The sequence below is a fragment of the Ascaphus truei genome, chromosome 2 (assembly GCF_040206685.1).
Source record: "Ascaphus truei isolate aAscTru1 chromosome 2, aAscTru1.hap1, whole genome shotgun sequence".
NCBI classification, from domain to species: domain Eukaryota; kingdom Metazoa; phylum Chordata; class Amphibia; order Anura; family Ascaphidae; genus Ascaphus; species Ascaphus truei.
Window position 1 is genome coordinate 467,104,074 of NC_134484.1, and position 22,913 is coordinate 467,126,986.

Consider the following 22,913-nt stretch of genomic DNA (forward strand, 5'->3'; position numbering starts at 1 on the left):
GTGCGGGCACAGCGCATGCAGGCGGGAATGTAAATATATTGCAGCCTGAAACGTCGGTGTGCGGGCACAGCGCATGCAGGCCGGAATGTAAATATATTGCAGCCTGAAACGTCGGTGTGCGGGCACAGCGCATGCAGGCCGGAATGTAAATATATTGCAGCCTGAAACGTCGGTGTGCGGGCACAGCGCATGCAGGCGGGAATGTAAATATATTGCAGCCTGAAACGTCGGTGTGCGGGCACAGCGCATGCAGGCCGGAATGTAAATATATTGCAGCCTGAAACGTCGGTGTGCGGGCACAGCGCATGCAGGCCGGAATGTAAATATATTGCAGCCTGAAACGTCGGTGTGCGGGCACAGCGCATGCAGGCCGGAATGTAAATATATTGCAGCCTGAAACGTCGGTGTGCGGGCACAGCGCATGCAGGCCGGAATGTAAATATATTGCAGCCTGAAACGTCGGTGTGCGGGCACAGCGCATGCAGGCGGGAATGTAAATATATTGCAGCCTGAAACGTCGGTGTGCGGGCACAGCGCATGCAGGCGGGAATGCAAATATATTGCAGCCTGAAACGTCGGTGTGCGGGCACAGCGCATGCAGGCGGGAATGTAAATATATTGCAGCCTGAAACGTCGGTGTGCGGGCACAGCGCATGCAGGCGGGAATGTAAATATATTGCAGCCTGAAACGTCGGTGTGCGGGCACAGCGCATGCAGGCGGGAATGTAAATATATTACAGCCTGAAACGTCGGTGTGCGGGCACAGCGCATGCAGGCGGGAATGTAAATAGATTGCAGCCTGAAACGTCGGTGTGCGGGCACAGCGCATGCAGGCCGCAATGTAAATATATTGCAGCCTGAAACGTCGGTGCGGGCACAGCGCATGCAGGCGGGAATGTAAATATATTGCAGCCTGAAACGTCGGTGTGCGGGCACAGCGCATGCAGGCCGGAATGTAAATATATTGCAGCCTGAAACGTCGGTGTGCGGGCACAGCGCATGCAGGCGGGAATGTAAATATATTGCAGCCTGAAACGTCGGTGTGCGGGCACAGCGCATGCAGGCCGGAATGTAAATATATTGCAGCCTGAAACGTCGGTGTGCGGGCACAGCGCATGCAGGCGGGAATGTAAATATATTGCAGCCTGAAACGTCGGTGTGCGGGCACAGCGCATGCAGGCCGCAATGTAAATATATTGCAGCCTGAAACGTCGGTGTGCGGGCACAGCGCATGCAGGCCGGAATGTAAATATATTGCAGCCTGAAACGTCGGTGTGCGGGCACAGCGCATGCAGGCAGGAATGTAAATATATTGCAGCCTGAAACGTCGGTGTGCGGGCACAGCGCATGCAGGCCGGAATGTCAATATATCTGCTTCCTATTTTGTGGTGGCAGGCCCACCATGGTTTTGTGTCGTTGGGGCTAAAATGGAAGAGTTTGCGTGGCTGCAAGAGCCTCTTGCATACTGTAGCTCTTCACTAAACGATGTGGTTGTGCGGTTTATTTGGAAACCTTTAATAGCCATGCAAAAACTAAACACGACAGATGTTGCTAGCAACGTAAATACCTTAAAGCGGGGTGCTCAACTCCAGTCCCCAAGACAACCCCAACAGATTAGCTTTTAAGGATATCCAGCTTCAGCACAGGTAGAACAGTGGATCAGTCAAAGACTGATTGAGCCACCTGTGCTGAAGCAGGGACTGATTGAACCACGTGCGGAGGAGGTCAGGCTTAAAACCTGACCTGTTGGTGGCCCATGACTGGAGTTACTCACCCCTGCTATACACCGTACCAGCAAACGCCCTTGCAGAAAAAGTGTCAAAGCTCAATGCAACCCAATGGAATAGACCATCGCCCACAGTTTTCCTATAAAAGCTCCCTGAAAAATGCACAGCGTGCACTATACATGAATAGCTGGGAACAGGGCCACGGGACATAGCGTGGCTGTGCGAATCCCTGGGAGGCCAGAACGCCCTTCTTACCTTCAGCTTTGTGTCCGTTGAGTCTTTAGGTGTTAAAGAGGGTCTCCCAACGCTGCCCAGAGGGCGCTTAGGGGTGGAGGTGGAAGTCTGAACTGGAGCAGGGCTGGCAGATTTTTTGGGTTGGGCGAGTGTAGAGGAGACTGGTTTCTTAGGGCTGGGTGCAGTGAGGGGTCTGCCTTTGGCTGATGCAGACTTGCTGGATGGTGTAGCAGCTGAAGCCTTAACATTGACCACAAAAAAAAAAAAAAAAACATGCAAAACAAACGTAAAATAAAATAAAATGAATCAGAACAGAAAGAGAAAATAAATTGCAAACGCGTTCAGTTGAAAAACAAATGCAGCGCAGAATAAATAAAAGATGGTGGTTTGATTTTGAATTACAATGAAAATAGCTTTGTTTTATTATTGTACAAATATAAATGAAAAGCATGTACCGTATAGTTACTGTATGTTTGTAAGTGGCTTGAAAAACGTACAGGATAAGCCCATCTGGCAGACCCGTGTAGTGACAAATATGGATGAATTATATTATGATCAATATTCTCAATAGTTATGAGTAAAAACTGCTCTCCACAATGGCTTGAGAAATCTCAGTTGAGATAAGATTCTTACTGCTCATTTCATTACAGAGACTAGTGTCAATTAGAAATCTCAGACATGTAACAGAAAATCACATTATATACAGAATGACAGGAAAGGCTGGGGAATTGTGAGTTACAGGGAAGGCACGGAAACATAGAAGCCCTTCTTAATCTTGGCCACGGACAACAGAACAGCTGCTTTGTGTAACATGAAGCACGCCCACCAGCTGTCTCTGCTGGACCAGCAACATAACACCACGTATAAGAAACCATTGTAAGCTGGAAAGAATGTAAGATCAGAAGTCTGAGGAGAAAGATGGGCAATGTTCATTAAAAGATGGGTTTGGTGGGTTTGGGTTGATACCAGATTGAGATCATATCTAGGGTGACCAGATTTACAAAACTAAAAACCGGGTCACAAAAAAAATATTTAAAATACAAATGACATCAATTGCACCCCTCCCCTTTCTTTCTCTCCTCCACCCCCACTCTTCCCCCTTCCCCCCATACTCTCCGATTCTGTGCGTCTGTCAACCTCCCCATTCTGTGCGTCTGTCACACCCCCCCCCCCCCCATTCCATGCGTCTGTCACCCTCCCCATTCTGATTCTGGAACCTACATGTCACTGTGGAGCAGGGGGAGGGGGGAGAGGGGGTGGGAGCCATCTTGCACTCTGGCAGACACTGGAAGATCTCAATGACTTCTGGGTCTTACTGCTGGGGCTCCTCTGCAGCTAACCCCGCCCCCACCCTCTACATCTGTAGCCAGACCTGGCCGGCATCCTCCTGCTCTGTCGTCTCCAGCCCACCCCCCCCACCCCGTGGGAATCCTCCACTCTGCTGACTTTCAAAACCCGGGACAAGTAAGAAAAACCGGGACCTTTTAGAGAATATCAGGGCATAAGGGGACAGACCTTAAAAAAACGGGACTGTCCCGGCTAAACCGGGACATCTGGTCACGCTAATCATATTGCCTTATTTAGAATATGATCAAAACCAGCACGAGGCCTCATGTGATACACAGGAGTCTGTTACACATTTATGGCAGCCAGGAAAGAGACAGCCTTGCGGTCCTCACTTGCAGTGATGCAGAGTGCGGGATAGCTCTTCACATAATTAAGTAACAAATTATGTGGTATAGCGGTCGTGCGGATTAAACATAATAAAATTATACACCGACAAGAAAGCCTACTTTCAAATCAGGCACAGGCATGGAATCCCGTAACAAAGCTACCTTGCTTATTGGCACTATGTGTAGAGGATGAATGTTCTGTTTGTGGACATTTTCTAAATCTGCAGTGTTAATTATAAATGATAGTCATCCTCATTGCCCTCTAGCCCCTACCAACTACCGACTGCATCATCCATCCCCACAAACAGCAGTTTCTAGCATTGTTTTTGCAGGACATTTCATTGAGGTAGAGGAACAGCAAAAACATACATTTATGAATAGCTAAATATGTTTGAGAGAGATCCTGGTTCTGTAGGTAGGTTCTCATACCTTGACTTTTTTCTCAGGGCTCGGTGGGAGTTCTTTGCTAGGAGGAGCTGTGATGTCATTTCCTGTGGTAACTTCAGCAGGTTCACCAGCTTCTGATTTCACTGGGTAAATCAAGAACATGCACACACAAGAGTGATTAGTGCTACGCGGGAGATTTTGCAAATATGTAATGGTAGTTACCACACGATGATTAAAGTATTAATGGATATACGTCATTCACCACCTGTTAGCTCCAACACGTGCACTACTGCAACAGTCACGGACCTATTTCTGGTCTTGAAGTTGAAATTAGAAAACCAAGGGGGAAATGAAATGCTTCAATCTGTCTTGACCGCTTCTAACCTCAGACAATGTTACCAGGGGCAAAGAATACCGGAAACTTAAATGTCAGTGAGGGCCTAAAATAACATTAACACGATGAGCCATCTCATACTGTATTAGTGCAATAAGGTTCTTTTTAGGGTTTTCCCTTCACGTCCGGTTGCTACCCAAGTGATGTTGGCAAACTTCACGGTATTTTATGGCAATTAAAGACACAACAATACCCATGCTCTCTCCAAGTATCATTTGTGTCAAATGACTGATGGAAGTAGGTTTAACATTTTTCCAAGGTAACTCAATTCCACATGCAGTCTCTGGGGGAAGTGTGGAGACGCCAAAGGAATGTGCAGAAGTTAAAGTGCGACTATTAATGTTCAGGTGCAGAGAGATTATTTTGCAACAAATCAATGCAGCCATTTTACACATCACTAAGCAAGCAGAGCTCAACAGTCAACATTATGCGCACTCAACTTGTGATGCGTGATCCTTACTGTCCCTTCCAGTCAGAACACATTCTGCCGCTGACCTTTGAAACAAACGTCTCGTCTTCGAGTTCTAAAAGGAAGAACGTCCCAAGGCACAGCAGCAGAATTTACATATGGGTTGGACTTCCCTTGTAAATATGGCACTTGTGATTGTATTATAAACCAATATTTAACTATGGATGACCAGTAACAAGATGGATCCCTTCTGTACACCTACACGTGATTAGGATTCCTTCCATAACTATTTTCCTCTGGCAGCAGAGGGTGTTATATTATTACCATCGTCAAATTTATAGTTCAAAATACATGGACGGCATCCTTCACTAAATATGGCTCTGTCCCCCTTTTAGAAGAATGGTGCAGATGCTATAAACCTTTAACCGATGGTAAAGCACTTCTAGGATTTCTGAGCATCTTCTACTGTCAGGCCAAGGAGAAGTATCCCGAGCCTAGGGTGGGCCTTTCAGCTCTAGCATCTCTAACCCCAGGTTTGCTACAATTCTGATGTGCCTCAATTGATAGTGGTTTATTCCCTTATTAAATAATGGAGTTGTGATAATGGTTTACTTGTTTTGATGATTCAGACGTTTATTTGAACATTGCAAAAACAGTAAAGCAGATGGTGAAAGTTCACCAATACGTGTGCACCAAAACATGTCTGAGAAAGTCCAGTGAGGAGCAATCGGCAGCTGAAACCACATGCTGTAATGCAGGGGTGGCCAAGCCAGTGCTCAGGGGCCACCAACAGACCACGTATTAGGACTATCCCTGCTCAGTCTTCCTGGGTCCCGTCCTGAATCAAGAATATCCTTTAAACCTGACCTGTTGGTGGCCCGTGAGGACTGAAGTTGGCCACCCCTGCTGTAATGTATAAAGAAAACCAAGGCAAAGAAGAAACGAATAACAGGTAAACAGGAAGTGGCAGGTTTAAGTAGACATGTCACATTTTGAGACGCCTACGTTTTCGTAAATATGGGCAGGAAATTGGTAGAGTGCTCTACAAAGAAAATATTAAACGTTAAAGAATTGAAAAAAATATATATGAAGCGCAGGTGAATCCACTCATGGCTGCAGTATGTTACATGGTATGCAACTAAATCTCACAGCATGCTGTAAATACAGGTGTGTATTTAGGAATACACCCACAGCCTCCCGTATCCTTATCTGAAGAGGAACAATTGAACCTCCAGCCAGTACTAATTTCAGCACAAAATGTCACAGGGTTTTACAAGTCTCAATCACTCTCCTGCCCCTTTACATTCGTGATGGTTTATGAAATGATTAGAGGCAGGATAGAGAAGAGCAATACATGTCAGTTTGTTTCACAAGAGGTCACTGAAGCCCACCCAATGGCAGAACAAGACTGCATATCAGCCAGTTCTCCAAAGGGACCTGAGGACATTTAGGAAGAGAAGCACAAGCTTATTATAATGTAGATGTAGATATATAGATGTGCATGGCCTTAACTTCGTTTTAGTGTGAGGAATGGTACTTTGCTCCTGCTAATTTCATACTAGTTGTTTGGGCCGCTGAGAGTCCAGACCACATCAAGATCCTTTGCGGGCTGCATTTGGCTCGTTGGCCACCAGTTGAAGAGCCCTGATGCATATGATGCTTTCAGTCAATCTCTAGATAGGAGCAATATCTTCATGAAAAGGTTATTTTACCTTAAAAACACTAGAATAAATCCTCCATCTCAAATCCAGGTTAAATGCCTTTAAAGCATAACATTTCCCTTACACTCTTTTACTCCCCATTTTCTAGAGACTGTCCCTCTGGAACCGCCAGAGCCGAACCTCTGGCGTCTGATATACTTAGAAGTAAAGTTACAGGTAGTGATGTACCGGGTCCAAAAAAATGACCCGTAACCAGGGGGGAAAGGGGAAAAAAAGTTTTGGCTTACACACAGCTGGTGGCGGTGGGTGAGGAGGACAGCGGTGACATCCTGGTGGCAGTGGGAGCAGCGGAGGACATCCTTCAGGCAGTGGCAGAAGAGGACGTCATTCTTCAGCCTGTGGGAGCAGCGGAAGACATCCTTCACAGCTGGTGGGAGCAGAACATGTGACTAGACCAGGAGCGTTACTATTGGACAGCCGGGGAGGAGTGCGACTTCCGGTGCAGCTCCTCCCCGGCTGTCAAATAGTAATGCTCCTGCTCCGGTCACATGTTCTTCCGCTCCCACCGGCACCAGCTGTGAAGGACGTCTTCCGCTGCTCCCACCGGCTGAAGAATGACGTCCTCTGCTGCCACTGCCTGAAGGATGTCTTCTGCTGCTTCCACCGCCACCACGATGTCGCAGTGGTCCTCCTCACCCTCTGCCTGCAGGCAAGTCTTCTGCTGCTCTGCTCCTGCCATTCTCCAATAGGATTGAGTGAGCAGAGCGGAAGTGTCCCAGCACCCTGGGCCAGTCCCAGGTACTTTAAATATGGCTGGGTAGGCCAGGTAACGGGTACATCACTAGTTACATGGTTTAAATCTACCCACAGAGGAAACAAAATGGCAGTCAAATCTCAGGCCAATAAGAAGCTGCAACATCATCTTCCTACTGGTTGGCTATTTAAATCCCCTTTAAAATACCAGGAAGTAATACCAGTAACCCATGGGGTAAGTATCTCCAGAACAAGGGGGTCCTCAGAGCTGATAAGTGGGGTTCAGCTGTGGAGGACCCCCTAGCTCTAATTCTGTAGAGAGGAAAAAGGGGGTGTATAGACAGAATTGCAGTTTCTCTTTTTGTCAATTACATTCAGGAAAAAATGATACATTTTGTAACATTTATTTTGAGGGGCCAATACCAAATTTTAAAAAAAATCTATAGCAATAATGACAATTGTTTTACTATTTTCCCAAATAAAGTTTTTAAACTTTGTTTTTATTTACAACTACTTCCAACTCTTGTACAAGCAACAGCCAAATATGCAGTCACCAAAACACAAAAGCCATAGGCTCAATCTGAAGGGCAAGTAGTTTCATAAACATCGTTATTACAGAAGCATTAAGCTTTGCCAAAGCACTATTACAAGTATTTTAGCATTAGAGCAGCGGTGCGCAAAGTGGGGGGCGGGAGATTGTGCTGGGGGGGCGCGGGCAGTTGCAGAGGCCCCGCGCTCTTCCCCCAGGCATTTAAATTAAATGCCGGGGGATCGCGTGAGGCCCCTGCAACTGTTTACTTACCGGGATTCAGCCGTCTGTGTTGCGTCGCCATGGCAACGCGGCGTCAATAGACGCCGCGGCACCATGTGACCTGACGTCACACGCACACGCAGCGTCATCTGACGCGCCTGAAGGAAGGCAGGGGGGCGCGAGAGCCGGGGGCAGAGAGACAGGGGGGCGCAGCACAAAAAGTTTGCGCTCCCCTGCATTAGAGGACCCCTACGCAGTTGATTGCTTCTATTAATTTATTAGTATGACTGCAGATTTGTCTTCCATTTAAGAACCGTTCCAGTCAAACTGGTTACCACCAATATGATCAATCGACACCAACCTTACAATGTGTGCATTTAGTTTGTTAGATGTCCTCTTTATTTTCTATTACATGGTACTACAAAACTACTGTATATTCTTGAAATACATACTGGTCTTCATTTCTACCAATATGTCCCAGTCTTTGAAACATCAGTAACAATTGTTGATTCTGCCCTAGTACCACAATGTTTTCCAATTGGTATCCGTACCAAAATACTCATAAGGGGTTCAATCTGTGCATAAGGATTGTGAACACCAGCAGTGGATAACTCCAGTTCAGTGGCCACCAACAGGTTGGGTTTTAAGGAGATCCCTGCTTCAGCACAGGTGGCTCAGTTCCACTTGTGCTGAAGCAGGGATATCTTGAAAACCTGACCGGTTGGTGGTGGTGGCTATTGAGGACTGGAGATGGCCACCGCTTCTTCCCTTCACGTACACGGCTCAATGTTTGTTGTTTTACAGGATATTTTATTTGGCCTTGCTGCACCAAACTCGCTGGCATTCCAAAAGCCTCTTATACCTTCCACGTATTGTGTATATATCTCTCTATGCAAATATCACAGCCGGATCAACGTCTAAGCTTCAGCAGTTACTGTGGAAACTGGAAAACCCGCCAGGGTAATCAGGTTTGTTGGTTTGGCTTTAAACATACTGTATTCAAATGTGTTCATTCACCGATTGTATTCAGTCAGTGCACTTTCTAACTGAGCGTGATGGGAGAATGATGAACACTAAAGCTAGGGCCTGTCAAAAAGCATTCCTTCCTCTTCACAGATTGGGTCACCAAAATGTCAAAATCGCTGGATACAATCTACATGCTGTAAAGTTACCAACGCAGCAGTTGGTAAGAACTTGTAGTGTCGCACTTTTTACAGGACCATACTGCTTCTGAGCTTTGGAATCGGCAACAGTCTGACTCATAGGACAAAAATCAACTATTCAGAGGTAGCCTATATTTATATCTAGGTGATAATGTCTTACATGTCACAGGTACAGTATAAGCAGTATTTTTTAGCAAATAAAAATACCACTTGTGAGTTTCTCAGACACGTCTGCAACCCTGCCTTTCCCCATTATCTCTTAGCAAAGCATGCTTCCACTGCAGCCAGGGATTCTGGGAAATTACATGCATCATAAGGTTTGTACAACTTTTATTTAAACTCTTTCATAATATAACAGAGTGAAAACTACTTCCATAGGCGCATTGTTCCACCTCCTTACTACTACCCTTCTCCTTAGAAGTCACAATCCCATTACTGGCCAAACTGTTAACGCTGGAGAACAATATACAGCTAGGTATTAATGTTAAGAGCACAGATTGGGTAGGCAACGCAATCTACTGCTCAAACTCATAATAGGCTGGGGGGCCAATTCTTATAATCCAACTGCAAAACCTGGGTCGCATCATCAGAGGGGCGGAAGGAAAAAAAAAAAGGGAACGTAACCTATGGCCCGACAGTCACTATAACCCTCTCTCTCCTGGCCGGCCAACCTCCAGGCCGCATAACAGCTTTTTGGGACTAGTTTAACAGGCCTGGTCTACATAGACCCCCTTGCTTTATGATGTGTTTTCTCTATGGAGAGGCATAATTCTAGAGTGCATAGCAGAGCCACCAAATTAATAAAGGGGATGGACAATCTAACTTATGAGGAGAGGCCAGCTAAATTAGATTTATTTACATTAAAAAAAGAGGCGTCTAAGAGGGGATATGATAACCAGTGTTCGACAAACCTATACATTTGCTCGCCCCGGGCGAGTGGATTTAACCCCCGGGCGAGTAAATTTTGGCCCAAGCAGCACACGTTTGGTACTAGGTGGCGAGTAGATTTTGTGTGGCGAGTAGATTTTTTGGTGATTTGTCAACCACTGATGATAACTATATACAAATATATTCGGGGACAATACAAGGAGCTTTCAAAAGAACTATTCATCCCACGGGCAGTACAAAGGACTCGGGCCATCCCTTAAGGTTGGAGGAAAGGAGATTTCACCAGCAACAAAGGAAAGGGTTCTTTACAGTAAGGGCAGTTACAATGTGGAATTCATTACCCATGAGACTGTGATGCCAGATACAATAGATTTGTTCAAAAAAAAGGTTGGACATCTTTTTAGAAAGGAAAGGTATACAGGGATATACCAAATAAGTAAACATGGGAAGGATGTTGGATCCAGGGAGTAATCTGATTCCCAATTCTTGGAGGAGTCGGGAAGGAATTTATTTTTCCCCTTATGAGATCATTGGAAGATATGATACTGGGGTTTTTTGTTTGCCTTCCTCTGGCTCAATATACTGTAAGTATAGATAAGGGATAAAGTATCTGGTCTAAATTTAGCATAGGTTGAACTTGATGGACGCAGGTCTTTTTTCAACCTCATCTACTATGCAACTATGTAATTAGGGCTATGCTACACATACAATTTCCCCATCACCAATGCAACATTCTTTTCATAAAAGGCAAATTCCCTTCCCTGAACATTAAAACTCTGCTGTGGGCAACAAAGACAATCTTGCAGCTTTTATCCATTATGCAGATAATTACTATGTTCGTAATCATTTAGAAAGGATAGTGCTATTAAACTCGAGATGCTGGTGCAAAAAACAGCTACAACTTCAACCAATTACATTAATAGTGCCATTAAGAATGCTTTTGGGGCTTCAAAGGGTAATAAAGTTAGCTGCAAAATGAAAAAATCATTGCAAAACAGTACACCACAAATGTGCCTGAAACACAACCCTGTGAGGTTCAAGAGGCTGAATACTGCAAACTCTTTGTGCGGTTGGTGAAAACATGATATATTCCTTTTTAGCTACTGTACCGTACAAAAATAAAAGGTGAAGGAAGTACTTAAAGTTGTATTTTTTTATTGAACAAGCAATTAATTACTCGACAGGGTTGTTCTGGAGAAATGTCAACATTTTGGCAGTCGTCATGCCTGAAAATCGGTCACTAGACTTTAAATTTAAAAATAGATAATCGGTGACTAAAAGACCTAATAGTTTAAATTCTACTGCCTCTGGATCCTGAACAATTTGATTTATTGCAGGCTGTTGGAGCTTGTAATAATCCAACATAATTTCTTCACGTGAAATAAGAGTACAGCATCAGCTGTGCAATTTGCTGCAAAATACGAAGCAAACTTTTTGATCCACGTCAATTTGCACAAGTGGCAGGCGTGCGAAACCTGGGAATCCGGTTTCATACATTGGGAGCAGAAATGTTAGGAGCAGGAGTTAGGGCCACGTAAGACCAGAGGGGTTTGATGCAGCTGATACCATTTATGTATCATTTGTTGATAAATCTCATAACATGGCTGGGACTCTCCTTCCCTATAACCCCAACCCCAAATAGCTCACTGGTGCGAGCAGAAGCAACTGGAGTAAAGGACGGAGTGACAATGTGCACCTGTTTGATAGATATCCCTTACCAACGTTACACACCAAGTAAGGCCATGGAAATGTTCCAGGTATAACAGTAAAGGAGGTATATCCTCTTTTGCACCCCAAATATCGCCACCACCCTAACATTAGGCACTGTTACAGAGCTCGTGCTAGACATTACATTGTACATGCTTCAGGAAATCAAACATATGATTACAGAGAACAAAACCCGGCTCCAAAACTGACCAAATTCAGCCTCTTCTGAAGGCCCAAACTGCCAATGTTAGTTTGACCATCGTCATACTGTGTTTAAAACAATTATTTTCTTAACACACGGTTATAAGTGTTGGCATTCCTTTGTCCAGTTTATCACAGAATGAAAAAGATATTCCCAGCGCTAGAAAAGATTTTACTTCCATTCATATGAATGCAGCTGAACTCCAGCTCAGAGGTGCCCACTTCACACCATATGGATTAGAGACCTCTGGTCTATAAAATAGATATAGCATGTGAAATTAGAACCCAAAACATCTGCATTTGCCAAGTTCTCTCAGGTTTGTTCTTATGGGGGAAAACATGGGAGGAGTTCAGGGAATTTAAAGTAAAGAGAAGCCACTGATCTTGTAACACTCAGACCCCTGCAAACAACGCACACTTTGTCTCATCTTTAATAGGAATATATAGACATTTCTTCCTTCTCTCCCCTTCTCCACTTTTCATAGCAGCCAAATGCCTTCATCTCCCCATCATTTCCACTGTACAGATTTCAGTGTCCCACTGCATCCCTACGCCCGATACTTCCCCTCCTTCCTCGCACATTACTTGCTCCCCTCAGAAGTGTGGACCCTTCCCTCACCTGTATTTTCAGGGGCCTGGGGACCACGTCAAAGATGTAATCTTCCAACTTCTCGTCACCTGTTTAACACTCAACATGTGCTACCATGATTCACCCTAAATCGGCAAGAATGTCAAGCCAGGCTGTGTGAACACACACACTATATCTATACATCACACACACAACTGTATTCAAGATTTATTAAAAGGCTACTTTAATACTCCTTACCCACTCAACTATCTTAAACCAATTTAAATCACTCTTGATTAAAAAAAAAAACATCATGGTTTTGTCCTGTGAACTATTGAATACATTTGGCAAATGACGGCATATTAACCTTAGCCCATAATTTACCCATCCGGGTACCAATCAGGGAAGGGCCGTTTGCCCGAGCATTAACATGCTTAACAGTAACTGCACACACAAGGGAGGAGCTACAGTGAAGTGAAACCATCTCATGCTCATTATGAAAAATGTCATACTTCTAGATGCATCAGAAACATCAAGGTTTAACCCTTTAAACATGTTGATGCTAATGGTACAGTTGGTCTATACGAGGGGCTGCACCTTTAAGTGAGAATTGTGCTCCCATCGCCCAGCAGTAAGACCCCCCTTATCTCATCTCCCCATCCCCCTTATGAAGACAATAGAGCACACAAGATGGGGTCTTCATATTAAAAAATAAAAATACAATTAGAAATGACTGCAGTCATGAATGAAACGTGTATAGTTGCAAGGCTATTTATTATAATTAGAAGTGTGTGCACTCAATATCAAATATACTTCGCTATACTCAAGCTATATTTTCTTACTGTCCAATATTCTCTAGTGCAGGGGGGAATAGGTGTGGGGGCAACTCCAGACCTAAAGAGCCACCAACAGGTCAGATTTTAAGGAAATCCCTGCTTCAGCACAGGTGGCTCAATCAGTCTGACTGAGCCACCTGAGCTGAATCAGCGATACCCTGAAAACCTGACCTATGGGAGGGGGGGGGGGAGGGGGGTCTTGAGGACCCCTGATATAGCAGACCAGAAACTGAAGCTATTTCACAACGTACCAACAGAACAAAGAAACAGAGCGGATACCCCATTTCCACGTCGCATTAACCCCACTGTAAAAACAATGACGTTCAGATAAAACTGGACTGAACCTACAGTACAAAAAAGCATCAGGAGTTTTGGGCAATGTATTAAAATGTTCAATTCATAATTCCAATATGAGCTCTGGTGCTTTTAGAAGACATTTACCGTTGAAGTCCTAGTGTACTATATCTCTCTACGTGATCTTCCATTCATAAGAAGCTCAACATCTTTAACGATCAACCTTCCCCATACATCAAATTAAAAAGCTGCTGCATTCATCTTCAATTCGGTATATGTATCGTAAACGACATTTTAACTGTTACCTGAAATACAGCAGCCAAATAAAAGGACAAAAACAACAACAACAACGACAACAACACAGAAATGTGAAAGTCCGTCATGGATGGACAAACTATGACACTGCCATGCTCTGGAAGCAGATGCTTCTTTATGAAACCGAAGACAGGTAACAAATAGATATTCTCTTCTAATTAGTCCATTTGTGGTTAGCATTGACTTGGAAGCCCTGATAGAAGTAATGTAAAGAAACATACCATTATGTGCATCTCCGGCTTGCAGTGATGACGATAACATCTGTACATTAGTGACCTCCATTTCTTTTTTCCCCAGGACGGCACATTTGGAGAGCTCCCCTGGGCTCCGATTGTCGGCATGCTTTGCTTCCTCGCAGACGAGGAAGGAGCGGTTAGAATTGGTCAGGCTTGTGTTTTCACTGGCTTCCACTCTCATACCAGTCTTCACTTCACTGATGCTAGTTTCTGGGATCTGTTCTAATTTTGTCATGTGTAACTCTGGGGCAAGCAGCTCTTTCTTGGCATTCGGCTGCTCATTCATAAATGAGGAAGGGAGTCCTGTAATATTTTGCTCGGTACTGAAGTCATATCCTGACGTTTGTTCTTCTGCCACGGTCATAGATCTTTTCATTGAATTGGCTTGCTTTTTTTGCATGGAGCTGGGACTATAGTTAAAGCTACTGGATGATGAATGTAGGTCAAAATTATCTTTTGCTCCATGAGTCTCTGGATACTTATCAGCAATGTTGGCAGTAAGAGGAACAGTCAAGTGGGAGCACTCAGACATTGCACGCCTTATTGCCTTCCTCTGATAAGCAGTTCTGTTCAGCAAAAGGCAGTCATCTGGGCTGCCAAGTTTGTCGTCCATGTCTAAAATAAAGCCATCTTCCTCTAGGTCAATGATGTTCTTGGTATGGTCTTGTTTGAAGTCTTCTTGGGCAAGTTCCACCATTGTAGTTGGTGGATCTGCTTTGATATTGGGCATCAGAAGTGAACTCGCACTCGGAACATAATTGTTTTTCACTACTCCAACACAACACCCAGATGCTCCCCCTTTAATCATAGTTGAATCTTTTTCTGCAGAATTAGGCAGGATAGGGTTAAAGTTTGGATTCCACACACTAGACTCCTGATTCAGCATATACTTCCCTTTGTCGCTCTCATAACTGGGCAGATTGTATAGCTTTTGCTCTTGCTGGCAGGTAGACTCAAAGCAGGTTTTATTTGCGGCTTTTTCTTGGTCAGTGATTGCTTCAATTTGGTCAAGCCCAAACAGTCTCTTGGGTCCTGCTTGCCCAAGGTACAACTCTGAAGCTTTGGAACTGGAGAAGGATTCTTCTGATTGAGGAAAAGCATCAGAAATAAATGACAAGCTTTCAAGGTGACCGGGGTTCGGCTGGTATAGAATACCCTGCCCTTCAGTCTCTTCTTTTGGTGCTATTGGAAGGTTTTTGTCTAGCTTTGCCTCAAAGAAGCATAGCTTATCTTCATCAGTGAAGCCAGCATTTTTAACAAGACCATCTTTAATCTGCCCTCCTGAGTTCACATTCAAGCCAATCTCATTCAGTTTGCCCTCTGTTCTCTGCCATTCATATTCCGTTTTAGCAAACTCTCTCTGGGCTTCCTTGCATTGGTAGGCTTCAGGAAAGCTTTCGGTGTTCCTGGCTTTGCACAGCTGACTGTATTCAGTAAGAGGAGGGGGGTGCTGATTTGAGAAAGACATCATTAACTGCTCCTCTTTATCCCTTCTCTGGCTGCACTAACACACTCAATAGCAAACCAAGCCTGCAAGGCAGCCTGAATCTGTGACATCACGTCCTCTGTTCATGGAAGAAAAAATATCCTCCACCCACAGCCCCTCTGCTCCCTCCTTTCCAAAGCGCTCACTGGTATAACAAGAGCCACCAACCAATTCCATTGTGAAAGCAACAACGGAAGCATTGCCAGGTTCTTGCAAAGGTGAATACATAAAGCCATCGTTTATTACAGTCATTATGTTTTTAATCACTTACACAGATCATGTAAATTAGCAAACAGATCACACATTCATTGTATTTGACATTTCCCAATGCCAAAACATTTGTGCAAAAGAACTCCTTTACAGTTCTGGAGGTCCAGCGGCATCTGACCGCCTGGAGGGGTCACGGCGCCCCACGCCCTGGATAATGGAAACAGAAGAGGAGAACCCCCACTTCCAAATCGGGCTGGCATCTCTGGCGTGCTCAGCTCAATCTGCCTCTAGGAAACAAGTGCCAATGATGTGCCTGGTACTTGGTAAAGGGCCTCTGGCATTCCAGGTCCCATGCCATACCCCATATCATTAGGGGACTGTAAAAGGTGGAGAGGAAATGGGTCTAATTATACATTTCTCTTCTAAAGAGGGAACCGTGCACAGTGCCGCCGCACAGCGTTTTGCTGCCAGTGAGGCTCAGCCCAAACAAGCTTACAATCTAAGTTGTGACCGAGGCAGAGAAAGCCACTTGCCCAAGGTCAAACACAGCCGAATTTGGTTCACCCACTTCAAAGGCCGTGTTCCTACTACTAAGCTACTCATGCAACCAACAAGATAGATTATGTTGTGTTGAAATGTAAGTTTTATACTTTGAAGCTATAAATGAACAGGCAACACAATATAACAATTCCCATGTTTTTATTAAATAACTCAGTTGTGTAGTATTAGATAATACTTACATTTAAAAATAAAGAATTCAACTGTTAAAAGCAATGTATAGTTCTACATTCTTACCTAAGCTGGCAATCGTTTGGTGCGCCTATTCTAAATCTGTCAAAATACTGTGTACCTAATGAAATGGCCGCCTTCTAACTTTGTGCTGCAGTCTGAAATGCTGCAGCTGATCTGTAACATTATATCATCAAGTGTAACACATTGTTACAGCTTTCAGAGAGAGTCTGCTGTATGGAAAGCAACAGGTCTGTTTGTGATACTTTGCTGTCAAAGGGCAGAGCTCAAAAGTTTGTGTCAGAGCCTGTTTCAAAGGAGGAACTTGATGGGACTTTTCTAAATGAATGCTGTAGCAACCAAAAGGTGTGTGCGTGTGTGTATATGTGTACATATACATCAATTCAAAATGGCTTTAGGAGAGAGAAAAAATGCCGACAGTATTATCCAATACTACAGAACTGACAAAAAAAGGAATCCCATAGGATGTCATGCTTTGCCGCTTTAATTCCTTTTTTAATGTTTTAATATACGGCGCATCATCCATTCCTTTGGCTTCTATAGCGAGCTCTGACCTCTTCCTGAGCTCTGCAGGAGCTTTTGCATCAACTTATCACGAACGGGAAAATGTTGCAGTGTTCCCTGCAGGAGACACTGGCTGAGTTCAAAGTTGTAACAATAGCCCAGGTTACCCGTCGCAATATAAGGTTATTTTGTAGCTGTTGCGTTCCCACTGACTGACGGATTGATTCAAAGTCGGTCATTAGATAAACCCAGGGAGCAGGATATTCGCTGATCGATCACAGGAGAATGGATTGATCGGCAGCGTCGGTAATTATTTTTCATTAAAAAGGTACTCAAATGCTGCATATATTAAAAAATACATATATGCCACCAGGAACAGGGCTTTAAGCCTCCACTACTTCCCATACGGGTGTGGCTGTGCTATGGATCAAACAATGCCATGTCTACTAACAAGGGCGTTAGAAGAGAACAGAGGAGAATGAGAAAGGGTTTGCTTTTTTCTTTAGGGGCACCAGTGCGCTTTACTGGACAGGCATATTTTCTGTTTACAGTACATACAAATATTCTATAAGTAAAATATCCGTTCCATGGGCCACATACGTAGAGAAATGCACACGCTATAAATACATAGAGAAATGCACACGCTATACACACACTATGTAAAGGGGACAGAATTTAACCCCGAACTGATGCATTGCAGAATGATGCAAATTAAGATCTAGCTCTTAAAAATGCCCCTTGTCAATCTGACCTCATTGCAGCATTATATTACTCCGTGTGCAATCCGGGAGAAAAACGATACATTACATGCTTGCCGATACTTCCTGTAGTTGGGACCATTTGCACAATGGAGCACTGGTATATTTAAAATGAAGAAAATAAGTGAATACGACACCAATTTTCCCTTTTTCAGAGTCATTAAGTAAAAAAGCACAGGTTATAGATCTAAATATTAAAAAGTAGTTTTACCCATATGTATTTGGTACCGGTGTTGAAATAACCATATTATAAACATATGGAATAGAAATGCACGAAGGTTACTTGGTCATGTCCCTTAGCCTGGCTCAGACCTCATGAAACCCGTAGGACCCTCAATACATTCAGTGCAGCATGTCTAGGATACATCCTTGTGTGATCACAGCACTACCAGCCCTAGGCTCTGCTCCGACCCCTTTATGACAGGTCTCTGGATGTGAGAAGCGGCTCTTTATTTCTTCCTTCAGACATCTTGGCTGCAATAGGTTTCTATTTTGGGCTCCCGAAGCCAGCGATAGCAGCTCCTTATTCTAATGCACAGTGAAGTTTCTCGCTCTGCTCTGTAAAGGTGCTAAACGACACACACAGAGTCACTGTGTTACTGGGTGTCTCCTTGTAACGGAAGAGGAGTCGGTGGCCCGGTCCCCCAACATGGTTAGCACTTCAGTACTAGATTTATTTGATAAACTCCTTGCAATGTGTTCCATTTGAATGGGCACTGAAGCTGTGGAACCACTGATGAAGATTGTGTAACCACCACTCATACTGTATGTTTTACATGAAACCATTTGTTGGCTAGTACATAAATTACTTGAAAATGACACTGCTTAGGTCTGAGCAACTGTATGTCATCCTTACCAAGTCATTGATGGACTTGATATATAAATAAAACTTTTGGACCTATTAATGCCATTTGTTGTTACCTCTAGTGGTAACGAGTGCCATTGGTAACTTGCAAGTCCAGATATGACACATGCTATATTTCCCAGAGTGAGCACAGAATATCAGCACTTCTATAGGATTCAATGGCCGCGTTGATGCAGAATATCACAACATACGAACCAAAAAGAAAACAATGAAGCCTGATACAATACATGCCATGGTTTCCCATTGTTTGTACCATATATATGCGCCCCTACATTATGTTTAGTTGGTAAAAAGTCAACCATTTACTCACCAGTCATAACTGGAAATAGGATAATAGTGTATCCAGACTGAAGAACCTAATTGAGGGCTTCCAGATCTTTCACCATCCTAGTTGCCTCCTCCTGCAACCGTGCATAGTATTTGAGATATGGATGCACAAGGCCTTTATTATAGGGTTTTGTTCAGAGCCGGTGCCGACCGTTCCCAACATTCGGTTTTCCCTGTGGATCTCTGCTGTGCTTTGAGCAACGCAACTTCCTGAGCAAACACACAAGGATCTGTTTTCTGGGCCGTAATCAGAATATAGATCCTGATTGTAGATATATAGGAATTCTGGTTTTCCGTTGTTTATTATTTGGTAAAAGGTTTTTTTTTTTTTCACGTTATTTCTTTTTTTTTTTTTTTAGATCAGAGTTCAGTGTCAACAATGAAAATGTGACATTTTAAATGTAGTGTTTAATTGTTGCACTTGTTATTTTTCATACTCCCCTTGCTATCCTAACCTGTGGTTGGGCGGCTACAAGAGTCGGAACTCCAAGAAAATGATGCAGAATTTTCTGTTTTTATCTGTTTTACCTGGAAGTGCAAGATGAATCGGTGGTGTTTTTCTATTAAAAAATAAATGTGTGCGTGTGTGTGTGTGTGTAACTTGCCCGATTTTCCCCATTGTAAAATTATCTTGCAGTGTGTGTTCATTCCCCATCCATGTACACAAGCAGTGTTTTGCAGCATTACTATACAGCATACAAGAAATAGCAACAGCTAAAAAAAACAAAAACATACCAATAAAAATTGTGAGAAAGTATTTGCAATTGGCAGGTTAGTAGCATGTGGAAAGGGTTACAGAGTTGGGGTAAAGATAGATGCAATAAATGTGGCTTGATAGAAGTGTTTGGACTAGGCAATATAATTCAATGCACAGATTTGTATTAAAACGTCCCCATTCAAAATACTCCTTTTCCTCAGAAATCTGCTTCATGCAACAGCTCCCGTCACCACTGAAAGTATCCGAGGCAGAAGCTGTTGGGTTATGGCTTGTGTGTTTGGTTTGCACAACCAGCTCTCCTGAGGTGGAATCGACCATTTGGCTGCGGCCGTCTCGCCGTGACCAAGTTTCCACCGGCGTTCGGCAGCAGAGAGACCTCCGCTTCTCCAAGAGAAGTTAAATTAGTAGGTGGGGAGTGGGAGGGGGGGAGAGGAGGGGGGTTTAGGGTAGGACGGGTTAAGATGAGGGATTTTTAGGGTAAGGTTAGGGACTTACTTTGGCAGCAGAGCAGCCGGCGGAGAGGTCCCTGCGGCAAAGCTAAACGCCAGCGGAGCCTTGGTCCTGGCAAAGTGGCCGCTACCAAATGTTTTAGACTGCTCCTGAGGGGTCTCTCTAGCAAATTGACCTGCCCGACTGTAAAACTCCTGAAAGCCCAACGTCTATATATAGAGTTGTTGGGGGCAGGGGGTAAGAAGGGCAATTCACCAATGTCTCCTTCCACGCTCACAAACTGCGTGTGCCAGCAACCTAAACAAAGACTAATACAAAAAAAAAAAGTATACAGTGGGACATCCAATGCCAGTAGGAATACAAGGGAAAAAGAGAGAACCTTGGTACAAGCTAACCCATCAACGCCCCTATGTTCCAAATAGAGACCCATAGTAGTATAATGTAGAAAGAAGATGGAGGCACACAAGTAGTTATGCAAAAATGCTATTTTCTACTGCATAGTAGTAGGCAGAACTTTAGCATGTTTGCATAATTACATGTGTGCCTCCATCTTTTTTCTACATTAAAAAAAAAGACGAGCAAGTGGTGGTCATGTTCCAGGCAGGCTGCCGAGAGCTGCTTGCAGTCTGGTGCGTCAAAATGAATATATTTCCACTACAAATATTTGTCTTACATGGCCTCAGGCCGTGTGCAGACCTACTTATCATAGGTCCCCTGAAGTGACAGACAGCTCCCCTCCTTTAGCCATCCCAGCTGCAAGATGCTTCCGTTTCTGGGCTCTGTTGCACAGTAATGACAATTCTGTATTCAGAAACAAAGCTCTTTCATTTGTGTTGGAACTTGGCAAATATGCTCCTGAGGTTAGCAATTCCCTTCAGAGCGCAGAAAAGGGCAAACATATTATACAGGTAACGGTCCTGCACAAGGAACTACCCTCCTTGTGAAATGCAGTTAAAAATAGCATTTCTGTTTCCAGATGATACAACACCCCCAATTAAAAAGTAATTTATGCGAGAGAAAAAGAAATCAAGTATTTTATCCACAAGGACAAGCACATGTTTTTGACCATCTGTACGGCAGACATTGTATATAGGCCAAGAACAGACTTCATTTTTTAATATGCCAAATCAAAAATCAAATGATTTACCACGTCATACAACAGATTTGGGGTATTTGACAAATGCTGCAATACTGTAGCAATGCAAAATTATTCTAGCCAACATCATTTAACCGGATGACTGGTAGAGGACTGAAGAGCATGTTAAACAAACTTGACCCCTTTACTATCAAGAGACCAGGAATGTGGGCGAGCATAGAAATGCTACACATTGCACATATGTGAATGTGCAAAGCAGGTTTCCAAACTCCTGATTATCAGGGACTGATTGAATGATTAAATGACAAATCGCTAAAGCTTGAAATAAACATGCTCATGTCGAAAGATCACGTCCACCTAAAAAAGCGAGTTATTAAACTGCTCGTTTCCCAACAAATACATTTTTATATGTGTTACACTGTTGGAGAAATATCAAAATCAGGCTATTTCCAAACTCCTTCATATTAAAATCGAAGCAATTCAATACCTCAACCATTTCCTGTATTCAGGAATCTAACGAATCTCAAGTCTGTCTTCTGTAACTCCCCTGGTACTAGAGACGTAATAAGATGCATCTTAAACCCTTTCCTTGCAAATATTTTATGAAGCGGACAGCTTTAACCAAATTACATTCTTTTAATATAAAACATAAAATAAAAGGGTATAAACCCTGTAAAATATTATATATATAAAAATATGAGAGAGAGAGAGAGAGAGAGAGAGAGAGAGAGAGAGAGAGAGAGAGAGAGAGAGAGAGAGAGAGAGAGAGAGAGAGAGAGAGAGAGAGAGAGAGAGAGAGAGAGAGAGAGAGAGAGAGAGAGAGAGAGAGAGAGAGAGAGAGAGAGAGAGAGAGAGAGAGAGAGAGAGAGAGAGGTTAAGATCTGCTTTGTTCTCGGAGCTTCCTTGTGAGCGATCGGGAGTTAAACATTAATCTGCTGCCATCCCATCCCCAGAGGATGATTCAGCCAGCGTTTCTATTTATACTCTGCTATTACTTTGCTCGTGTAATAACCCTCCCCTCCATTTTCTGCCGCTCACAAATCCAGGCTCATGTTTTTTCTTCTGTTATTCTATTCTGCGAAGATCTCCCTTGTTTCCAAGGCAACCCCCCCCCTAAACGGGATAATGAGGTGCTCAATGGCAGATAAAGCCATAGACATGAGCGCTAATTAAATAGTCATTAGTAAATGATTGCTCCCACCCAGCCTGCTTTCTTTTAGGTTTAAACTTGAAAAGCTGAAGAGGAAAATAAGAGCAAAGAGATGCATAGGTTACAGCGAGGTCACGTATACTTCTAGCCTCTACGTATTGAAAATCAATCAAGGTCAACTGCACACTTATGGGAAGTCCCAGTGTATGTTATATATTCCCGAGAACACTGTATTCTGGGCCGGTTCCTACTTACACACCCCTTCCTAAAATAAAGACCATGTACTCTGACTACCAGTAAGGAGAAGCTGGGCGTGCCGACACTGCAGGACGGGGCACACACGGTTCATTTTGAAAAAGGGCGAACGTAGCTACACTGCATTGCAAATTACATTTTTTGTTA

At 43.7% G+C, this 22,913-nt stretch overlaps 1 protein-coding gene across 22 annotated transcripts in view; it reads right to left on the reverse strand.

The window, feature by feature from the left end:
* The window catches only part of MAP4 (microtubule associated protein 4), a 191,370-nt gene that overhangs the window by 33,013 nt on the left and 135,444 nt on the right, over window positions 1-22,913 (reverse strand). For 19 of the 22 annotated variants that reach the window (XM_075588174.1, XM_075588182.1, XM_075588177.1 and 16 more), the window contains 2 exons: window positions 4,064-4,164; window positions 1,983-2,201 (listed from right to left, as the gene is read on the reverse strand). In XM_075588174.1, the coding sequence (XP_075444289.1) occupies window positions 1,983-2,201; window positions 4,064-4,164 (320 nt within the window). The remainder of the gene's footprint in view (window positions 1-1,982; window positions 2,202-4,063; window positions 4,165-22,913) is intronic. The other 3 variants (XM_075588181.1, XM_075588179.1, XM_075588178.1) reach the window with 1 other exon arrangement.